The sequence below is a fragment of the Schistocerca nitens genome, chromosome 7 (assembly GCF_023898315.1).
Source record: "Schistocerca nitens isolate TAMUIC-IGC-003100 chromosome 7, iqSchNite1.1, whole genome shotgun sequence".
Lineage (NCBI taxonomy): Eukaryota > Metazoa > Arthropoda > Insecta > Orthoptera > Acrididae > Schistocerca > Schistocerca nitens.
This window is the reverse complement of record NC_064620.1, coordinates 333,486,229-333,510,091: the sequence shown is the minus strand read 5'-3', so window position 1 is coordinate 333,510,091 and position 23,863 is coordinate 333,486,229. Positions and strand designations below refer to the sequence as shown.

General features: G+C 40.6%; 1 protein-coding gene across 1 annotated transcript in view; it reads right to left on the bottom strand.

Moving 5' to 3' along the window:
* LOC126195418 (L-2-hydroxyglutarate dehydrogenase, mitochondrial) overlaps window positions 1-23,863 on the bottom strand; it is a 91,304-nt gene that overhangs the window by 29,063 nt on the left and 38,378 nt on the right. Inside the window, exon 4 of the mRNA XM_049934025.1 lies at window positions 20,510-20,671. Coding sequence (XP_049789982.1) covers window positions 20,510-20,671 — 162 coding nt within the window. The remainder of the gene's footprint in view (window positions 1-20,509; window positions 20,672-23,863) is intronic.

The window sequence follows — 23,863 nt, the reverse complement described above, 5'->3', positions numbered from 1 at the left end:
CGGTCGTATGCAGTCCTGATTGTGGCGCTCACCTGCACGGCGCCAAACACGCATACGACCATCATTGGCACCAAGGCAGAAGCGACTCTCATCGCTGAAGACGACACGTCTCCATTCGTCCCTCCATTCACGCCTGTTGCGACACCACTGGAGGCGGGCTGCACGATGTTGGGGCGTGAGCGGAAGACGGCGTAACGGTGTGCGGGACCGTAGCCCAGCTTCATGGAGACGGTTGCGAATGGTCCTCGCCGATACCCCAGGAGCAACAGTGTCCCTAATTTGCTGGGAAGTGGCGGTGCGGTCCCCTACGGCACTGCGTAGGATCCTACGGTCTTGGCGTGCATCCGTGCGTCGCTGCGGTCCGGTCCCAGGTCGACGGGCACGTGCACCTTCCGCCGACCACTGGCGACAACATCGATGTACTGTGGAGACCTCACGCCCCACGTGTTGAGCAATTCGGCGGTACGTCCACCCGGCCTCCCGCATGCCCACTATACGCCCTCGCTCAAAGTCCGTCAACTGCACATACGGTTCACGTCCACGCTGTCGCGGCATGCTACCAGTGTTAAAGACTGCGATGGAGCTCCGTATGCCACGGCAAACTGGCTGACACTGACGGCGGCGGTGCACAAATGCTGCGCAGCTAGCGCCATTCGACGGCCAACACCGCGGTTCCTGGTGTGTCCGCTGTGCCGTGCGTGTGATCACTGCTTGTACAGCCCTCTCGCAGTGTCCGGAGAAAGTATGGTGGGTCTGACACACCGGTGTCAATGTGTTCTTTTTTCCATTTCCAGGAGTGTAGAAATACTTCGCATAGTGTAAAACAGACTTGTGCTGGTCTTCTGCAGCTCATTAATTTATAAAATTCATGCGACAGAATGTACAAACTTGATGTCGTTGCATGGGAATGGGGTCACACAGTTTTGCATTTACCCATGTGTCACTGTCAGTATAGCCCCATGGAATTGATTTGAGCAAAGGGTAAAGGCTATGTGGGAGAAAAAAATTAAACATTCAAGATAGCAGAAACTGAAACGCCTGTGCATGAGGCGATGCACAACACACCCCTTCAGTGTGGGCACAGTCTATGCAACACGCTGAAAAGTTTAAGAAAGAATAATTTGACAGAGAAGTGATGATGGATATAAGCCTTGAACCTGTCGTCATAAATTTACAATCAGACAGTTCGGAAACAGACTCAGATACCAGTGACGATGGTATTGCGATGTAGACTTTGGAACAAAGTAGAGTAATAATATTTTTTAGTTTTAAAATCTGGTGGTTAAAAAAATGTGTTTGTCAACATGTCACTTACATACATAGTAAACAGAGCATCCTAGCTTTATTTATTATGACTTTGAATCCTATGAACTATGCAATCTATAATTCAACATACTGCCCAAGGAGAAGTTGAGCGTCTCCCAGCATGTTGTATGCTCTAATAACATGTGAGAATGCGGCTGGATAAAAAAGTCTAGTATTTCCACATGTAAGCCACTGACATTTTCAAGGCGCGAGCTGGAAAATGCCTTAAAATGACAGTAACTGTCAGTTGTCAAGATATCGGTGGTTTTTTATGTTATTGGTTAGCATTCCATGGATATATTTGTAGCTGATGGTTAATTGTTTGCTTGTTCAATGTATTATAAATGCGATCTCTCACTGTAATGTCAAACGAGTTAGTTTACACCCAGAATGTCTGTTGACAGCGGTAAATATGACAACTTACTGACCATTTTTATAATAGCCTCTTCTACCAGTAAACTTATACACATTTTTAAAAATTCTACTGAATGCAAGCAGTTATCAAGCAAATATAATTATTTTGGTTTGTCCTTGAAGTTAATTTTGTTGTGTATTAAGTATTTACCTATAATACAGTTCAAATCACAGTAAATGATAATTATTGCACACAGTTTCAATGATCTTGTTGTTCGACAATTGTCATTTTGAGGAAAATCGTACTTCATGTCTTCACAAAGCTGTGTCAGCTGTTCTCGCCTCCCAACATTATGCAGACTAAATCTATGGAGCAGTGGATGCTACTACATCTTCAAGACACAAAGTAATATTTCTCTCATGATGATTAACTGAAATCAGCTTTAAGATTTATTATTCCCCTCATAGATTTGAATGTATAATACAAAGTACCATAGCACAATGAACCAGATTCTTGTCTGCAGAAACACTGTTTGGCAACACGGACTTCGTTTTCCAGGTCTCTGCTGCCGCATGTGTGCAATTCTCATCCCTCCAAGCTTCCTTACAACTCTGCCTCTATGCATGAAAGTGCCATCATACGTGACGCGGGCTATATAACTTTAAACTACGCTTGCTGATTCTTCATTTATGGGTCTGGTCGCCTTTTAGAACTGAAACACTTAACAGCCACAACATCTATTATGAGAACAGAAAACTGTAGCACAAAATTTACTGTTTCTCTGAAACATTTTTCAGGTCATGTTCACGAACAAATTAGAAAACAATATTAATTTACAATAAATATAGACAATATACACTCTTGTTAAAAAAGGACACTACTGTTATTTACAGTGACAATAAATCACAAATGCCAGTTTACTACAAAACAGGTTATGCACAACTCAAATTACAAAAGTTCTAGAAAATGCACTTTTTCTCACATAAATATATGATGAAATTAGAGAATAATTGGTTTTGAATGAGGAATATGTGGCCAAAAGTTTCTAAAAAGCACAAATTAAGTTTACAATTGAAGATATAGTGACAGCGTTCTGCACCACTCGCACAAATTCGAAATAACACAATATATCATGATACACACGTGTATTAACACACCATGCACTTCACTTCATGAAAGAACTGTCCAACTGTCGTGGCCTTATGTGTTCATTTGTAAAATTATACTACGATTTTATAGGCAATTTGTGTCTAGTGGAAAAGGCTCTATACTCAAGACACCATAAAAAATTCAATATCTTACCAAATGAAGAGATTACGAGAATTTTTCTATAACTGGAGGCTTATAACTAATTTTTCTTCTCATACACTGAGTAGACTATACTCAATTTTTATGGTACTTTTTCCCCATAATGCATCAATTAATACAATATTTAAGTGGTTTTAAGATTTCTTTTAAACACATATGCTATCCCAACCAGATAAATAATTGTTTTGTAACACACGCACTGCCTTTAATACTTCCTGTTCATATGGTTCCACAAATTTAAAATTAGCATGTAGTGGGAGGTGATCTGGTATCTTCACATGTCAATCTTTAATACTAGTAAACTGGCCAACAGTAAACTAGTAACAACAAAGGGAGAGCGGCTGTACATGCAAAAAATAGAAACTGGACCACTGTGAGTAGGACTGGTGCTCTGAGGATCCTGTACAAACTTAATTAAGTATATTATTATAATAACAACAATAATAATAATAATAGTAATAATAATGAAAAATGAAATGATCGTATGGCATTGTTGGCCGAAAGGCCCCATTTGGGGTAGTTCAGCCACGTATTGCAAAAGGGACAGCAAACCTTAGGACCTGGTATAAATTTCAACTGGTTTCCTTTATCTGTTCCTGAGAAAAAGGGGTCTTAACAGTCAGACAGACAGACAACCAGAGATCCTCTAAGGGTTCCATTTATATGGGACCCTAAAAATGGAGATATGTCTAAGGTCCTTAATACTTTGCAAAAACAGACATAATGTCTTATGGGATAACAGCAATCAAGCAACTTTCACATGCTACGTCACAGGCACAGTGATGTGATGTAGCATGTGAAAGTTGCTGGATTTGGGCGGGTTACTCCTGTAACTAAAATACCAGATCTGAAGATGGTTCTGAATGAACCGAAACCGGTCATATGAATAAAAAAAAAAAAAAATTGCAATCAAGTCCTTAATACTGTTGTAGCACGACCCAGCCTTCAGCTGGAAAATTATTAGTCTTTAACAAAAATAAGGAAAAGTGCAATAGAGCACTGCATTAACATATGCAGGTCAGTAGTCAAAAGTGTGGTAACATGCGGGTCACAACAACAGACAAGTCAGGAGATTGTGCAGCAAAGATATCTGTGCTCAGTAATAAACCGTGCTGTACTGCCGTAACAGTGTACCAAGAATGGTGGTGTCACCACACCACAACTAGTATCTTGTTTTGGCAATCTGACTAGGCATTATTGAAACAAATGGGGACTGGAGGCACATAAATAAGTACGGATTTTAAGGCAGAGAACATTTGTCATCACTGGAAACCAGCAGTACCACCATAACGCCAGAGTGACAGTAGTCAGTGAGACGACAGGGCTAAATCAGCAACAGCCATGGGCTTGAGTCTGGATTACGCCTGTCACCTGCACTTGGTGTCTCAGCACTACCGATGTGCTGTCTGTGCCTGCCACATGCTCCCCGAGTTCCTAGTGGGGCTTGGCACCACAATGCCAGCTATCAGCTGACTACTGTCCGAGAGCACTGCCGTCTTCAGGTGGTGATGCAAGCAAACTGAGGGACCACCAGGCCTACACAATGCTGAGGGAAGCAGTGCATATGAGTCTCCTCATGCTACCAATGCAGCTGCATGCAAAGCCGAGAGGCCATCTACCGAGAAAGGCGCCACTGCAGCATGATGTGACACATTGCTGATGTCAATATCTGTGGGCTACAGAGGTTGCCAGCCTCAGCAGTGCAAGATGCCAGCCCAACAGCACCTGGCGGACACCGTTCCCCATTCATCAGCTCCAGGTCAGGTCAGAGAGGTGAGGCATCCAAGCCTACCTCGTTACGACATGTACCAAAACAATAGTTCTTAGTGATTGTTAACAGTATTTGCCGTGGATGCCCTCCAATCTGTCACCACCATTCTGAAATTACCGATTAGTGTCAAGAGGGATGATGTCATTACAGTCAACAGTGGAGGGGTGCCACTCTGACAGCATATCATCAGAGCCACAGCCCACAGTATCGTCATTAGGGCGAGTGACAACAGCTTTTGCTCTTGTGTGGTGATAGTTTAAGGGACATAGTTATACGAGGGTTACCTTTACAAGACCAGCTGACTTATTACAGTTTAAGTGGAATTCTAAAGATGAGTGTTTGTGCATAAGCATTGTACTCAGTGTAATTTGCTTGGGCACTCTGCCCCTTGTGCTGACTTGGTTGCAGTGAATTGCTTTATGTTTAATCATTTTGATGCACAGTTGGACAGAGTGATGAATCCAGGTGCTTCACAATTAGATATAAGAAGTAGGTCGATAAAGTACTCTGCAACACCTGTTCTATCTAAATTAGTTATGTTAACTATGTACAAAAAGATAGATTGCCACTTACCGTAGAGAAGACATGTTAAGTTGCAGACAAATACAATTAAAAGACACTCACGTATAGCTTTCAGCCAAAGTGTTCAACAGTAAAACACACACACAGCCACAGCATTCAACAGTAAAACACACACACACACACACACACACACACACACACACACACACAAGCAAGCACAACTCACGCACACAGAACTGCTAAGTCCAGTATCTCAGTCGGGAATGCAACTATCACGTGGAATGCAAGCGGCATGCACAGTTGGTAATGTGGTTGTAAATAATGTATTAATGAAGAAGAATCGAGAAACATACGGATCACACAATAGAACTGCCAATGTCTCAGGTTCTTGGGGTGAATACGGCTACCGGGTCATTCCAAGTCAGTTCAACCAGGGGCTCCAGCTCATAGTCTCAGATTTGACTGAAATTCAGTACACTAATTCTACCACGTGTGGAACATTCATGTACAAAGTATTAGTTTCCCCTGCAAATTAGTTCCAGAATTATGACTTATGAAAGAAGGTGGCATGACCCGGAAATTGCAACCCGCATCTGGCAATCTATCTTCAGATTCAACTTCAGGTCTTAATAACTTTGGAAGTATTCCACACAGTCCAGTGAAATTTTTACAACCCAGTAACATCCATTTAGAGAACACACTCCATGAATCAAAACATGAACAACATATTTCTGAGGGAAAATAAAAAATTCCAAAATGTGATTAAAAAATGTAATACGTTAAAAGGTACATATTGTAGGTGCCCTCTATGCCAAATATAATTCACTCAAAAACGGTATAAATTTTTTGTGGTAAGCTTAATGTGGCCTAAACACAGACACAGAACTCATCATGCCCATATCACTCACAAAAACTGAATTACAAGCACACGAAAATATAAAAATCTGAAAAATTACCTGAAAAACATGGATTTTCGAAGTGTGGTTGCACAAAAGGGACAAGTGGTATCCAAGCCAAATTTCACACATTGCATACGTAGACCATAATGATATATATCTCAAAATTTCAGCATGTTATTGCAAGGCATTTGTGTACAATGGAAGTTGACAGGTGTATTTGGTGATGTGGCCATTGTTCCACAACACAATTTTGTAAAAACATATCTTAAACTGTTCTGCCTCTTCTTATCCTCTCCCACAACTGTTTAATCACTAAGCAACAACATATAGACAGATTAACACAACCTATCATTAATGTTCACTGCACCTTAACTGTTAAAAACCAGTCGATTGTGCTTCGAACAGAAGTTCTCCCACACTTTAGCTACTGTGTATTCTGTACATTGAGTGGCAAATTTTACTGTCTTCCTGACACTGTGGTATGAACTGGAACTGTCGTAAGAATATGTTCAAAAGGAATCCAACACCTGTCTGCCAAACGTAGCCAATGAAATGATCTTGCTGCTCCTGCTGGTGCCATGAAGTTCACAAATACATCACCTTCTGCTTCACAGCACTCTGAAACACATCCTAAGTACCATTTGTCATCATAAACAGCAATAACATAGCAACCTGGGTGTATGTTGCTGCTCTTTTTGCTTCTGAATCCTGAGTCAGACACACTGTGAAGACACATGTTGTGCATGAACATACAGTTATAACCGGACAGTCTGCTCATCTGCACATTGTCAGAGTCCGTTGGAGAGAAGTGATGATTTCTCTTTGTGCCTGCAACAGTTTTAACGTGTTCTAGTCTGCTTTTTAGCAACTCTTTGACTGATTTCAACTCATCTTTCGAAACATAGAATGATTGTAAGCCAGAGATATTTTTCTGTACCCAGGTAAATAACTGAAGAGGTGTTAGAATGTGACCTTCTGTAGGGTGCTGCAGACTAGCTCGTGATGCCATGTGCTTAATGATAGCACCAATACCATCACACACATTTTTACCATGACTTGTTGCGAAAAAATTCCATTCTGTGTGAATCTGAAAATATGGTAATGCATGCATAAATTTTTGAGACTTTTACAGTTTTTGTACTGGCCAGCTGCCCCATCACTGAAGTATTTTGCAAAATGTATGTGAGGCATCTTGTTTTTCACATTTTAATATTTTTGTGGGATCTAAAATTTAAAAACCTCTCTCACACCGGCCTGATTTAGCTTCACTGATCAGGATAGTAAAAACCATGCGTATATTAAGGGAATTTTCACTCACAAAGCAGGCTTATCACATTCACACAGTTCAATACTGTTCTATCCTGATTAAATTGAGCTTAACTTAAATTCCATAAGGCAGTGAAGCAATTTCGAAGTCTCGGTGCGACGAAAATTGTCAGTCAATCTCCTGAAAACATTTGTAATAATTATTAACTTTCGGTGATCGCATGGGGAAGACCGGAGATCTGCTGGTAAGGCTGTGTTAGCCTATTTATTGAAAGTATAAGCTGGATATCCTGAGCATACAAAACGGCAGGTTCGTCCAGTGTAAATCAGACGTTCCCCACTGATCCCATGCAACACAGCGTAGTAAGCAGACACTGTCAATAATAATCAGTTAAATAATACGCGAACACACTTACTTTAGTTTAGCTCATGTATTAAATTCCTTCTCATACAGAATCTCATCAATATGGCGACTAGCTCAACAATACATACATATACATCTTCGTTCTCTCCCAGCTAATCGGCAAGATCTGAATCCCTCTTTTCATAAGAGAAAACATAGATAGCAGAGAAGCTATTCCATGGAGTAAATGGACGCTCCAAGGAATAATAGGGCTTGAAACTACTTTGCATTGATAATCATCGTATATTAAAGTTTAGGAATCGGTAAGATAAGAAGAGATATTTCGAGATATGTACTGAGTTATATAATTTATAAAAAAATTCTGGAGAGTTGCTTGACTGTTGTCCCAATGATATCCTTGGATGGCATCTTGAACTATAAATGCATAATTTTCAGAAAAGTCTAATATTACTATAATGTCATCTTGTTTCAAATTATCCTTACAAAACTGAAGATAAACTGATTGTGCTGTTGCTGTGAAGCTGTGTGTGGTCAGTTTGTCAGTTTTTTGACAACATATTTCAACAAAATCTTCCACTGTACTTTGCTTTGTTTCAAGACTTGTACGATCTATGTGTGTCCATTGTTTATAAGAAACTCAATTGCTTACCCTGAGCCTGCTGAAGTTGTGGAAGCACTCCTTGGGTTGCTTTTATTTTCCTACCTTGCTTTACCATATATGTAGAAACATTGAATTCCTTTGCAGTGTAGTCAACAGACCAGCTGGAAGGTGCATGGGTAAGAATAGCTATTTTTTTCTGGCGTGTGAATATGGCACATTTTTCTTTCAAATCATGCACAATTTTGTCCAAATCAGAGCATTTCTGGCATGATTTATGTTCCTTTGGAGCAGATAGTTCTTCCTCTTCCACCATTAGTGTGTCAGCTATTTTGTGTTTTAATTCCATTTGAGCTTCTTGTAGTTTTCTTCTACAGTAGCTGGGCCTGTCTCTTTTCCCAACTTTGTGTGTCTTCATGGGAGACAAACCAAGAGCAGTCACTGAAGTATTTAATTGCTCATCCGCTGTGGTTGTAGATGGCTGACACTCTTTGTCACTGTCATGTAAATTATGAGAATATTCTTCATTTTTTAGCAGTGTAACACACCCGGAACATAACTTTTGTCCTAGTTTCATGTTAAGTCCCATGCACTGATCCACTTTCAATATTGATCTTATATCAATTTCTCTGAGGCTACACTTCACTGTCTTCTTATGAATCCGAAATAGATCAAAACAACTTCTTTGTAGGAAAGAATACTTATCCAGAAACATTTTCATATGATGATAACAAACACTAAAGTTTCCTGTAACTGTACTTCTTGTGCTCACAGGATGTATCCCGAATCTCCATAGCAACAAATCTTGGTCTGATTCATCCAGATCATACAGTACAAAGCGAATGCCACATTTTGTTCCATATGTTGTTTTATGACATTCAGATGCTTGTGCTCTACCAATACTGCAACTTGTTTGAACAAAAGCACCACTAGTACACTCTTCTGCCTCCATACCAAATTTCCACAACAGTATTGACCAGTGTGAACTAGAATCTTAAAAACATAAGTAACCTGTAATTGCTGCTTATTTCCTTTGTTGTTCCTGCCTAATAATGACTCATTCTGTCCCTGAAAACTACCATTGTTTAACTTTCTGTTGCCTAATGGTTCCCAACAATTGCTGCAGCTTTATCTGAAACAAGCTGTCTGCATCATCACTATTACTTGCTAAATCATGTTAAAAGAAATGTAACCAAATGCATCTCTGTCAACTTTAATTGTACACAAATGCCTTGCAATAACAAGTTGAAATTTTGCCACATATTATATTATGGTCTACTTATGCAGTGTTTGAAATTTGGCTTGGATATCAGTTGTCCCTTTTGTGCTACCCCACTAAGAAAATCCATGTTTTTCAGGTAATTTTTTCAAATTTTTGTATTTTCGTGTGCATGTAACTCTGTTTGTGTGAGTGATATGGGCATGATGAGTTCTGTGTGTGATTAGGCCACATTAAGCTTACCACAAAAAAAATTTATACCCTGTTTGAGTGAATTATATTTGGCATAGAGGGCACCTACAATATGTATCTTTTAACGTATTACATTTTTTTAATCACATTTTGGAATTTTTTATTTTCCCTCAGAAATATGTTGTTGGTGTTTTGATTCAGAGAGTGTGTTCTCTAAGTGGATGTTACTGGGTTGTAAAAATTTCACTGGACTGTGCAGAATTGTTCCAAAGTTATTAAGACCTGAAGTTGGGTCTGAAGATAGATTGCCAGATGCAGGTTGCAATTTCCGGGTCACACCACCTTCTTTTACAAGCCATAATTCTGGAACTAATTGGCAGGGGAACTTAAAATTTTGTACATGAGTGTTCCACACTTGGTAGCATTGGTGTGCTAAATTTCAGCCAAATCTGGGACTATCAGCTGGAACATTTTCTCAAATTGGTTGAACTGACATGGAGTGACTCTACTGCTAATCTTGTCTTTCCCTTCTCTGCTTGGGTGTCAGAGGATGTGGTAGTATTTGTGGAAGATCTCAAGTCATCGGCATTGGTTTTTTGAGGTAAGCAGATTGCAGTTTGTGAGGTTACATTTGACAGTGGAAGTGAAGTTGTTTGTCAGATGCACAGAAACATTACGTAACGAAGAGAGTTTTGATCAACTGAGACATAGGTTAAAACAATGGTGCAGAAAGCAGAGTTGTCAAGGATATAGGGGTGGTAATACAGATGGAGGAATGTTCACACCTATGAGTTATCGCAGAAGAACAAGACACACAAAGCTGTGCTGCACGAGGCCCAGCATTGAGCTCTCGATGCTTTTCTGAGATGTCTGGTATCAGAAATGTCTGCGAGAAATAGCTGTGTATTTTTACACAGTCCAATCTAGCCACTGTCACAAATGATGATGATGATGATGATGATGAGGAGGAGGAGGAGGAGGAGGAGGAGGACAACACAAACACCTAGTCCCCAAGCAGAGAAAATACCCAATCCAGCCGGAAATCAAACCCAGGACACCGTGTCCAAAAGCAACAATGCTAGCCACTAGACCATGAGCTGCGGATGTATACGCAGGGGTGCCTAAAGATTTCCATACTGGAATACGATACTGGAGATCGAGAGGGGAGGGATTGAAGACGTGTATTTCTTTGAATATAAAGTGTTTTGAATTTAGATCAGTGGGTCATATGTAAATATAGTGCTACCAGCCATGAAAAATTGATGGGCTTAATAGAGGTGGCCAGAATGGTGGCAGGGGAGGTGTAGGTCACAGACAAGGATACAGGAATGATAATAGAGGTGGTCCAAAGAGAAGTAAGGGTCTGTCAAAGTTAGGACGGAACTCCAGGGCTGCCTACTTGAGTACACAGTAAAAATAAATACAGTGAGAATGAATGCAGAGGCAGAATATGCCATTATGAGTGTGACAGATGGTAGGAAATAAAAGGTTTTTGCCACAGTGACGCCTGTGTCAGTGGCCTCAAGAGAGATAGTGGGAAAGAGGCAATGGAACCCACCATGCTATTTTATAATTTGCATGGGACAGGGGACAGTGATATACGACCGTTTCTACATAGATATTACGCAAGCCACTGTATAGCACTTGTAATTTCCTCTCCTCCTCCACTAGCAAACAGAGACTCTCTCTCTATGCTTCCATATGTGCCATAATGTCTTGTATTTTATCTTCGTGGTCCTTACGTGCAATGTATGTTGGCGGCACCAGAATTGTTCAGCAGCCAGTTTCAAATATTGGTTCTCTAAATTTTCTCAATAGTGTTCTCAAAAAGAATTTTGCCTTTCCTCCAGGGATTCCCATTTGAGTTCCTGAAGCATCCCTGTAACACTTACTTGTTGTTGGAACCTACTGGTAACAAATCCGGCAGCCCACTTCTGAAATATGGATCCCAAATACTCAGGCAGTACTTAAGAATAGGTTCCACCAACATCCTACAAGCAGTCTCCTTTACAGATGAACCATCGACCATGTGCCTTCCTTAACACACTCCTCACATGCTCATTCCATTTCTTATCGCTTAGAACTTTACACTCATATATTTAAATGATGTGACTGCATTAAGTAGGACACTACGAATGCTGTATCTGAACAAGAAAGATTTTTTTTCCCTATTCATCCACATTATTTTGTTACTTTTCTACATTTAGAGATAGCTGTCATTCATCACATCAACTAGAAATTTTGACAAAGTCGTTTTGTATCCTCCTACTGGTATTCAACTTTGACACCTTATACATCACAGCATAATCAGCAACAATCACAGATTGCTGCCCATCCTGACTGCCAAAGTATTTATGAATATAGAGAACAACAGCGGTACTATCACACTTTCCTGGGGCATTACTGATGATATCTTGTCTCTGATGAAGACTCACCATGTGGGACGACATACAGGTCGCATAACTTAAAAAGTCTTCAAGCCACTCACATATCTGTGAACCTATTCCATATGCCCATGCCTTCGTTAACAGCCTGCAATGGGGCACCTATCAAGTCTTTAATAGGTCCATTGTGGTCAGTAGTGGTGAGTTTTCTGTTCGAATCAACCATGTTTAAGAAATGAGTAGAATTGGTGTTACATGCAAGTGAGAACTACAGCAATATCCTAGCACTGGAGTTTGTGCATCACCATTAGGCCATAATTGACCTTCAACAATGTGTAGCGGAACTTCATGGGAAGACATTCTGACTACGGGAAACTGTTGTCAATTTTGATCTGCTGAGAGCAATGCTTAATGTAGAAAACAATCCATTTAAAGCATTAGCTATGACATTATGGCTTAATTCACATGAAACAAATACTAACAAAGAGGTAGAGGGGCTGGCCAGTACTTACCTCAGCTCAGTACAGCCGATAGATACACAAAAAACACAACCGAAAATTTACGTTCCTAGCTTTCGGAACGATTGTTCCTTCATCAGGGAGGAAGGAACATTTGTTCCGAAAGCTAGGAACGTAAATTTTCGGTTCTGTTTTTTGTGTATCTATCGGCTGTACTGAGCTGAGGTAAGTACTGGCCAGCCCCTCTATCTCTTTGTGAGTATTTGTTTCACATCTTTATATAAGATTTTCCATTAATCATTTAGATCTCTTAATTCACATGAATGTGTCAGGAGGCATTGGGAAGACACTATGGGTGAATGTGGAGCCTGAATTACCAGTTGATATATTAAGTGGAACAGAAATACTTGAGGGTAGTGAAATATTGGATGCAGCATGTTGTTTGGTAAAATGTGATGTTGTACACATACAAGAGAGAGATGGCAAAGTAGTACCTATCACTGTGAATAATTTTGGCACCGAAGAAGTTAACTTCTTAAAGGGAACATTTTTGGTTACATTAGATATTCCGGATGACGAAGGTTGTCACAAAGGAGGTGTTAGCTATGATGAGGCGTAGGACACTCCGAGGACTATATTTTGTGAGAAACTGAAGCATTTAAAGGGAATGGCTAGGGTGCAGATGGAGGATCTGTTGCTAGAATTGCAAGATTTTTCCCCACAAGAACCATTAGCTGATACACCAGTAACACAACACAGGATTCTGAGAGGAAATGAAGCACCAGTGTATTGGAGGCTGTACAGAATCCCACAATCACCGCAACCAGTTTTTGAGGAATTTATAAATCAACAGGCAGCTGATGTGATTGTAGAAGAATGTACTAGTCCCCAGGGGGAAGGTGGTGGTGCAGAAACTGTGACTGTGCTGTCAATACTTTCCTAGTATCAATGGGCATCAACAGGTTTGTCCGTGCTGACTAAGAAACAGGCCGCGTTGATAACATCTGTGAATGGCACAAGCAGTAGTTGGTTGGTGACAGGCAGTGGAAGCAGTTTCATGAGTGAGTGACAAGAGGAAGGACCCACTGATTTGAAGTACAACATGCTTTCGATTGGAACCTGGTGTGCAAAGCGACAAAGCAGAAGTAGTGGTGGTCATCACAGTCATGAAGTGCAATTTGATTGATGTGGAAGGACCCTAGCTCAACCTGTTATGAGCTGAGGGCAGCAGATGATATACTAAGTTCTGTATCTTTCACTGTCCAGTTGAAAACTGGTTACAAGGTTCGGAGGCTTTCTGTGGTTCTTCATTGGTTTGTCTCCTTTATTTTAGTTTAGTAACTGTCACAGTGTTTAGTGTTCAAAAATTTTATTTCAACAGCCAGTACAAAATTGTATTGGTTTGTGAGCAAGTGCAATAATGTGTTAGCGCACATAAATGTATTCGAACATTCCTTGCGAGTTAAAGGATAGAGGTCAGAGTGTGTTAGTGGCAGAAAATTTCATTTGAACAGCCAGTATAAGGCTGTATCTAATTTGAGGGTAACTGCCACAGTGAGTTTGCACACTTAACTGTTTTTCACATTCCTTGCAAATCAAAGAAAAGTTGTCACTGTGAGTTGTGGTTGAAAATTTCATTTGAATAGTCAGTATAAGGCTGTATCTATTCTGAGCATAACTGCCTCAGTGTATTAGCATACATAAATATATTTGAACATTTCTTGAAAATGAAAGAATAAATGTCACAGTGTGTTAAGCAGCCAAAAATATCATTTGAACAACCAGTATAAAAATGCCTGTTCTGAAAGTAACTGTAACAGTGAGTTAGCACATGTCAATGCATCTGACCATTTCTTTCAAGTTAAAGTATAAATGTCACAGTGTGTTAAAGACTGAAAAGTTCATTGGAAAAGCTAGCATAAACTGTTTCTAACTGGTGGTAGTTGGCACTGGGTGGTAGCCACAAATGCATTTGAATTTGTATCTCTGTTAGTGTTGGTTAATTCATTTGATAAAGACTGTACAAAACTGTTACTACATTGGTAGTAACTGCCCCAGGCTGCAGCATTCGTAAGTGGAGTTGAATTTTGCTTCTTTTCAAAGTATGTCATACACTGTTAATGATCGAACAGTTTGCATGGGCTGTACACATTGGTTCGTTCTTTGAAGGCAACTGTTCCAAGTGAACTGCTACCTGCAAGACTGTTTAAAGTCCAATACATTCTCTTCATGAAAGAGTAATTGCTGCTGTGGGCTAGTGCCTGTAAATAGCATCTTGAAGGAAGCCTTAATATTTTAATATTTTAAAGTGTTAAATATTCAGCATATGTTGTTTAACAAAGAGTAATTGCTGTAGTGCGGTAGTGGCATAGTTCTTAGCTGAAAATGATAGTTTGTGGCCTAGTGCCTGTAAGTTTATTTATTATTTGGTATACGTTAATTTTAACAAAAGTAACTGCTGCAGAGGGGTAGTCTTCACAAATTTCACTTTGGGGGAAATTTTTTAAAATAACTGTTGCTCAGTGACAAATTCTTTGTAACTTCGTTTGTTAATAAACTGTTGTTCTAAAAGTCCAGTGGCTTTCACTCTAGGACCCTGTGTCCTAGCTTACCAGCTCTAAGGTACTTCTGTCTTTTCACCCTGCATGCAAAGGTGGTATCACTTACCAACCAATGCTCAACCCTAGTCTGGAATATATCTATCAGTTGAGTAGTGACGAGGATGCCCGCTTGTTGACTTGTAGGGTTAATGGCTTATCCATCAGATGCACTTCAATGAAAGTTTGTTCTGGCCTGCAGGCAATGTATGTGGCTTCCTCCTCTTCTCCTCCGCATGCTACGTCCCATGCGCTGGTGCTGCATGCTGTAAACAGTAGTAACACAACTCCATGCCTCTAATTGGCAGCCCACAGTGTGGGAGACTTCAAATAACTGTGCAATATTCAAGACCTCTTCTAATGTAGGGTCCTCAAATTAAAAGGCACATTGCTGCACCTCCTTATCCTGCACCTGAATGAATGATTGTGTCCCCTAGAGTTCATATAAGACTTAATCATAAGGAACAGACACTTATGACTGAGACCATGAAGCTCAGCCACCTAAATTCAAAACGACTGCTGCAGCTGTTTGCGACATTGATAGAATTCAACATGTGCGGCAAACACTTGCATACGCCTGTGGTGACAGCGGAACAGCAAACTACACATAGTGTCAAAAGTAAGTGACACTGGTTCTTGTAGAGGAGTAAATAATACATATGAGGGGGTTTCCATAGTAAGAAAAGAGCTCTGGCAGCCTCCGTGTCAACCTCCTGGAATGGTACGTTATGTTATTGTGTGCTTGTGAATCTATATTTATTTCTTGAAGGATGCTCATGATTGCATAATATGGAGGATTTCCAGTGCTTTGCTTATGGATTTATGAACATCCCTCAAGAAATAGAGATATATTAAGATGTACAAAATATGAAATAATACGCACACACTTGTAAGCCACGTGCAGTAGCAGTGTGTTGTCATCTGTAACAGTACGCCATGAAAGAGCAATAATGTGAACTTCCAATAGAGCCCAACATGGACGAGTGCCTATTGAAACCCTGCCATGTTACGCTCAGAATCAGTCATCTGTTATTACTGCTTGCACACATTTGCCTTATCTTGTTGTGTTCAGTGTATGTTTGGTGATTGGCATACATGCCACAGTATAATAAAGTTGTATTAACATTCTTGGTTGTGTTGTGCGTCCAAGTTGTGAGACAAGTGACGAAACGCGTGGAATTTTTCTCTGCATGGGTTTCAATCTCTGGCTGGTCCTCCATCGCTTCTACGATGTCTGACTGTGCAACTGATGAGTTTTTATGCCGGCTGGTTAATCAGCAAGGGGTTCTTCCTGTGGTGTTACAGCATCTCAGTCAACAGCAGGAGGGAGGTGTTCCCACAGCACAACACAATCAAACCCAGGTACTGCAAACGATTGCCTCTCTGTTGGCCAGTTGGCCAGTCTGGGTCCATCTCACTCTACATCACCTGCCGTGTCACCCCTTGCATCTCCTGTTTTGCCTGATGCTACCTCGGTCATTTATCCCCTACTGTTTCTGGCTTACGATGAGTCTGCTGAAAAATGGAAAGCTTACAAAAAATGGTTGCACCAGCATTTTCATGCATTTGAATTGACTGATGTTACCTTGTGCCAAGCTTTCTTTTTGTCTTTGTTGTCACCCCACGTGTATCAACTCCTTTGCCAACTGGCCCCCTGTGTAGGGTCAGTCTTCACTCTACTTTGATAACACGTGCGCCCTCGTTTCAAAATACTACTGTCAATGGACGCACATCATTGCTGCTGAAGTTGAGTGCTACCAGTCTCACAAGAAACCAGAACATTCCTATGAGACTTGAGCAGTCAAGCTTCATGGTTTAAGCCATCATTGCCACTTTGTCACTGACGTACATAAGGAGTTGTACGCCGACCAAATGGTTTACAATGCAATCATTTGGTTGGTCCCCAATTGTGAGGGGACCCCTCAATGTGAAAACCTCTCCCTCTCGGGCGTTCTGATTGTTGCACAATCGTTTGAGGTTTCTAGGACTGCAGGTACTCAAATTGAATCATGATGTGAAGTTGCAGAAGTTCAACCCACTTCCCCCTGCTGTTTTTCAGACAGTTTACAGGGGAATGATATGATGGCAGTGCTCTGCGCACGAGCAAAACATCACGGCAGCTGCCTCAATTCACTGGGCAGTCATGGCTGCAGAAGCAGCGCAGTAAGTCCGGTAATGAACAGCAACGTAACTGCTCCACGCTTCCCTCTTGTCCATCGTGTTTTGTCACTCATGATAGGTCAGACTGTTCCACGCAGTGGGCCGTTTGTCACCAGTGTGGCAAAATGGGCCACATTGCTCCTGCTTGTACTGCAAAATTTCAACAGCCTATTGCAGTCACTGACATTGATGTCAATTTTGTACCAGCAATTTCCATTGCAATCCAATACGCTTTTTATTGATGACAAGGTTTATCAGGTTTCGCACATGCCAAGTCAACACTGGTGCTGCTGTGTCACTACTCAACTTGCAAATGTACATGGACTTGAGTCCTCTTCCTTTAGCCCAATTGTCATGTACATTAGTTACCTACAATAAACAAAACATTCTGATATTAGGTAGTTTCTCAGTCCCAGTCATATAAATCAGTGGTTTGACCACTGACTATTCTAGTGGTGAACAGTGTATGCACCGAAAATTTGTTTGGTTCGGACGCCTTTAATCTTTTCGGGTTTACTATTTCCAATTACATTAATCTCGTCACTCATCATGTGCCTTACACACATTACGCTATGAATTTTCCGCCTTGTTTTTTGCGGGTTTCTGTTGTGCCAATAATTTCAAAGCCAACATCACCATGAAGCCTTTGGCCAGAAACCGTTTCTTTTGGGTTCACCCAGTGCTGATGGCACTCTGTGACCAAGTCAAGGCAGAGCTCGACCGCCTCACGACATCCCGGGTCATCCTACCAATTGCATCCAGCGTACGGGCTACACCCTTAACCATTTTTGAGAAGCCACTAGGACGGTAACGCCTTTGCGACAATTTCAAAGGTACCGTCAATGCTCATGTCCCTTTTCGCAACCTTACAAACCTTTTGCTAAGCTCGCTTGGTGACCAGTATCTTTCAAGATCGACCTCTCAGATGTATATTTGCAGCTTCCCTTTGATGCTTACTCTCAATGGCTCTTGGTCAATAACACAAGATTGCCTTGTATCAATAGCATTTGGCGTGGCCAGCACCCAAGAAATTTTACAACAGTTTCTCGAACAACTCACGAGGTCTGTGCCTGGCTGGTGCAAACTATCTTGATGATATTGTGGTCTCCGGCTCCTCCACTGCTGAACATTTCAACAACTTATGTATGCTTTTATTGCTGTTACAGGCCGCCAGGTTAAAATGCAATTTGGAGAAGTGCCACTTGTTTCAGCCTTCTATTGTCTATCTCGAATTTGATATCTCTAGAGCTGATAACAGCCCTCAGTTTGTGTCGCAAGAGTTTGTCTTCTTCTCCAGCACCTGCAGGATTCACCACATTTTCACCCCGTCCTTCCACTCACAATACAACAGGTGAGGCTGAAAGGTTAGTTGTTAGTTAGAACATTCAAAATGCAAATGAAAAAGTACATCAATTGGTCCCCGACCAACATTGCCTTGCCAATTTCTGTCTTCCTATTGGTTCACGCCATTCGGCAACAACCACCCCGCCAAACTTCCCCACGTGCATCAACCCCCAACATTCCTGCACCACCTGCGTCCCATTTCCGGCCTGAAGTGGTTGTATGGGCATACGGGTTTGGTTATTGCCAGTCTCCGCGACATCCGCAAGAACAACGGCCTTTGTGCACGTCATTACAATCAGGGTGTGCCTGCACAAGGCTGACTGGACAACACCGTCCAGAACACCGATGTCGCCACACCTGTCTGTGTCACTCGACATATCACCCATAGCCAGGTCCCTGCCACAACATACAAGCAGGACCCCATCACCGGTGGACGAAACTGGTGCAGCTTCTCCAATATTGCTACAAGCACTGATGCAGCCGTCATCCACACTGGAGCCATCTCCTCCACCTCAGCTGTGAACTGTGGGGGCACCACCACAACCGGGCCCTGGACATGTGGATATGAAGCTTGTGCCGATGTCATCCATCTTACTGTACAGGTTAACACAAGAAGGCAGACTGTGATGCTGTCCACGCCCAAGTACTTCTGACCATATGCTCCAGTATCAGCACAGCACCTCAGTACGTGCCTCATGAAGGAAGACGCCACAGACATCTCATGACTCCTAGCTGTTCCCCAAGTGAAGGCGAATGAAGTAATGCTCACACACTTGAAAGTACTGTACTTTAGCAGTGTGTTGTCATCAGTGAGAATGCGTCACAAAATAGCAATACTGTGAACTTCTAACAGAGCCCGCCATGAGCAAATGTCTATTTAAATCCTGCCACACTAGGCACGCACTCAGTTATCGTGTTATTACTGTTTGCATGCATTTGCCTTATCTTATTGTGTTCAGCATATGTTATTATAACTGGAGTATATGCGACAGTCTAATAAAGTTGTACTAACATTCTTGGTTGTGTTGTGTATCCAAGTTTCAACACAATGACCTTCTAAATTTACTGAATGAACAAACTGACCTCAAGCATAAAAAATATATTGGAAACTTTATTGATACTATAAAACAGGAAGATGGATAAAATAAACAAACCAGTCACGCTAAATAACACACATTCACTGTTTTAGTGTAAACACCGCACAACAAATATGTCAAACATATCATGCAGAATTTTCTGAAATACCAAAGGACACGAATACAAATGGTAAAACACATCAAAAGTGTAAAATTCAATGTGGTTTGTTTGAAGAAGATACAAATCCTGCCCTTTGTCAAAATCCAGATTTCTGCAGAAAAAGGCTGGTACCTCACATCAGACAATATAGAGCAAAATTATGCCTACCGTTACGTTCAGATTTTAAAGCAGATGAGTTACAGTAAAAAAAATCATAGTTGTATGTTTGTATCCATATGAGTACATATCAGCTGATTAAGAACTTATAAGTAAATGCTTTTTGCTCCTTTTGCTGGTGTAAAACCTGAGTCTAGTGCTAATGTTAATACAACAATGATAGGCTATGTGCTATTAATCACTGAAAGCATAACATTTAGACACCTTTATGTACTTATGAAACAAAGAGAAACTATGTTTTAGAAGCTGAACGGAATGATGATTAAAAAAGAGTATTGTTTCATGTATTTTGAGCATTTGGAATATATGATATTCTCAAAACATGGGTAAATGCATAATATGTATAAAACTTACAGGATAAATGTTCCCATTCACTAGATGGCACTTATTTTTCTTTAGAAGTAGATATTCCCCTCTGAAAGGAATTATTCGTGGGTCTCCACTCAAACCACTCATTTTTGCCAGTACATCAGAGTGCAGCCCAGAACACACAATAACATAAGCTGCATTCACTGACTGAAATAAAAACAACTATAAGTAAGATGTAAATGTTATGATACACTTTACTGAATTTTTTTTTTAAATCATAGATTACAGTTAGAGTTCATTTACAGCATTGGCAGCTCTTGAATTGTATGCTGAAGTTGGTAATTCAGTGATGCTCTTTTTTTTGTTGTTGTCAATTCAATGATGCTTTTTGTAGTCAGTCAGGCAATAGAATGATGCAGCCAATAATAATCTCTGAATCAAATGATCCCTTTTGGCAGGAGATGTGAACTGACTCCATTTTTTTTAATGTAGAGAGAACCATAATTACTTTTACTGATCTGGTTATTACAAATTTTAAAGTTGGTTACTGGTTTTTGTACTTATTTGGAAAAAAAAAAAAAAAATAGATGCGCTGACTGATTGACTCGTAGCAAATCCCGAGATGTAGGTCACGTTGGAATGTAACAATCTACTTGTAGGTTGGTAAAAAAAGAAGATATACATTCATTACTGCAGTAATTGACTTGTACATCTCATCTCTGCCTTCGTAGAAAACTGCTATAATGTGATTAAATTTAAACTTAACAAAACAAGATACCAGGTAAAATTATTTACAAGCCACAGGAAATTATGAACGAGCATTCCGATTTGCTACCAGCAACAGACTCAGGATTCACTGTATTCATTTCCCATCATTCACACACTGTTGTTACCTACATCAGCAAACTATGCAATGCCCATTGATACCATTAGTGCACTTTTATCAAGATTTACAGAATACGTATACACATAGAAAAGTTTCCATCTGATATCAAAACATTTTCTTTCTTCCTCGTGCTTATTGGATACTCATTCTGTATCTCTCCTCCTCTTCTCAGATTCACCATCTCAATATCTAAATGGAAAATAACAATAGAAATATTAATGATAAGTAATTTAAAAATCCTCTCCCCATGAACCATGGACCTTGCCGTTGGTGGGGAGGCTTGCGTGCCTGAGCGATACAGATAGCTGCACCGTAGGTGCAACCACAACGGAGGGGTATCTGTTGAGAGGCCAGACAAATGTGTGGTTCCTGAAGAGGGGTAGCAGCCTATTCAGTAGTTGCAGGGGCAATAGTCTGATGATTGACTGATCTGGCCTTGTAACACTAACCAAAACGGCCTTGCTGTGCTGGTACTGCGAACCGCTGAAAGCAAGGGGAAACTACGGCTGTAATTTTTCCCGAGGGCATGCAGCTTTACTGTATGGATAAATGATGATGGCATCCTCTTGAGTAAAATATTCCAGAGGTAAAATAGTCCCCCATTCGGATCTCCAGGTGGGGACTACCCAAGAGGACGTTGTTATCAGGAGAAAGAAAACTGGCGTTCTATGGATCGGAGCATGGAATGTCAGATCCCTTAATTGGGCAGGTAGATTAGAAAATTCAAAAAGGGAAATGGATAGGTTAAAGGTAGATATAGTGGAAATTAGTGTAGTTCGGTGGCAGGAGGAACAAGACTTCTGGTCAGGTGAATACAGGGTTATAAATAAAAAATCAAATAGGGGTAATGCAGGAGTAGTTTTAATAATGAATAAAAAAAATAGGAGTGTGGGTAAGCTACTACCAACAGCATAGTGAATGCATTACTGTGGCCAAGATAGATACGAAGCCCATACCTACCACAGTAGTACAAGTTTATATGCCAACTAGCTTCTCAGATGATGAAGAGACTGATGAAATGTATGACGAGATATTATTCAGATAGTGAAGGGAGACGAAAATTTAATAGTCATGGGTGACTGGAATTCGTCAGTAGGAAAAGGGAGAGAAGGAAACGTAGTTGGTGAATATGGATTGGGGGTAAGAAACGAAAGAGGAAGCCGCCTGGTAGAATTTTGCACAGAACAAAACTTAATCATAGCTAACACTTGGTTCAAGAATCATATAAAGAAGGTTGTATACATGGAAGAATCCTGGAGATACTGACAGGTTTCAGACAGATTATATAAAGGTAAGACAGAGATTTAGAAACCAGTTTTTAAATTGTAAGACATTTCCAGAGGCAGATGTGGACTCTGACCACAATCTATTGGTTATGAACTGTAGATTAAAACTGAAGAAACTGCAAAAAGGTGGGAATTTGAGGAGATGGGACCTGGAAAACTGACTAAACCAGAGGTTGTACAGAGTTTCTGGGAGAGCATAAGGGAACAATTGACAAGAATGGGGGAAAGAAATACATTAGAAGAACAATGGGTAGCTTTGAGGGATGAAGTAGTGAAGGCAGCAGAGGATCAAGTAGGTAAAAAGATGAGGGCTAGTAGAAATCCTTGGGTGACAGAAGAAATATTGAATTTAATTGAAGAAAGTAGAAAATTTAAAAATGCAGTAAGGAAGCAGGCAAAAAGGAATACAAACGTCTCAAAAATGAGATTGACAGGAAGTGCAAAATGGCTAAGCAGGCATGGCTAGAGGACAAATGTAAGGATGTAGAGGCTTATCTCACTAGGGGTAAGATAGATACTGCCTACAGGAATATTAAAGAGACCTTTGGAGAAAAGAGAACCACTTGTATGAATATCAAGAGCTCAGATGGAAATCCAGTTCTAAGCAAAGAAGGGAAAGCAGAAAAGTGGAAGGAGTATATAGAAGGTCTATACAAGGCTGATGTTCTTGAGGACAATATTATAGAAATCGAAGAGGATGTAGATGAAGATGAAATAGGAGATATGTTACTGCGTGAAGAGTCTGACAGAGCACTGAAAGACCTGAGTCGAAACAAGGCCCCGGGAATAGACAACATTCCAGTAGAACAACTGATGGCCTTGGGAGAGCCAGTCCTGACAAGACTACCATATGGTGAGCAAGATGTATGAGACAGGCAAAATACCCATAGACTTCAAGAAGAATATAATAATTACAATTCCAAAGAAAGCAGGTGTTGACAGATGTGAAAATTACCGAACTGTCAGTTTAATAAGCCATGGCTGCAAAATACTAACACGAATTCTTTACAGATGAATGGAAAAACTGGTAGAAGCCGACCTCAGGGAAGATCAGTTTCTATTCCGTAGAAATGTTAGAACACGTGAGGCAATACTGACCCTACGACTTATCTTAGAAAATAGATTAAGGAAAGGAAAACCTACATTTCTAGCATTTGTAGACTTAGAGAAAGCTTTTGACAATGTTGACTGGAATACTCTCTTTCAAAATTCTGAAGGTAGCAGGGG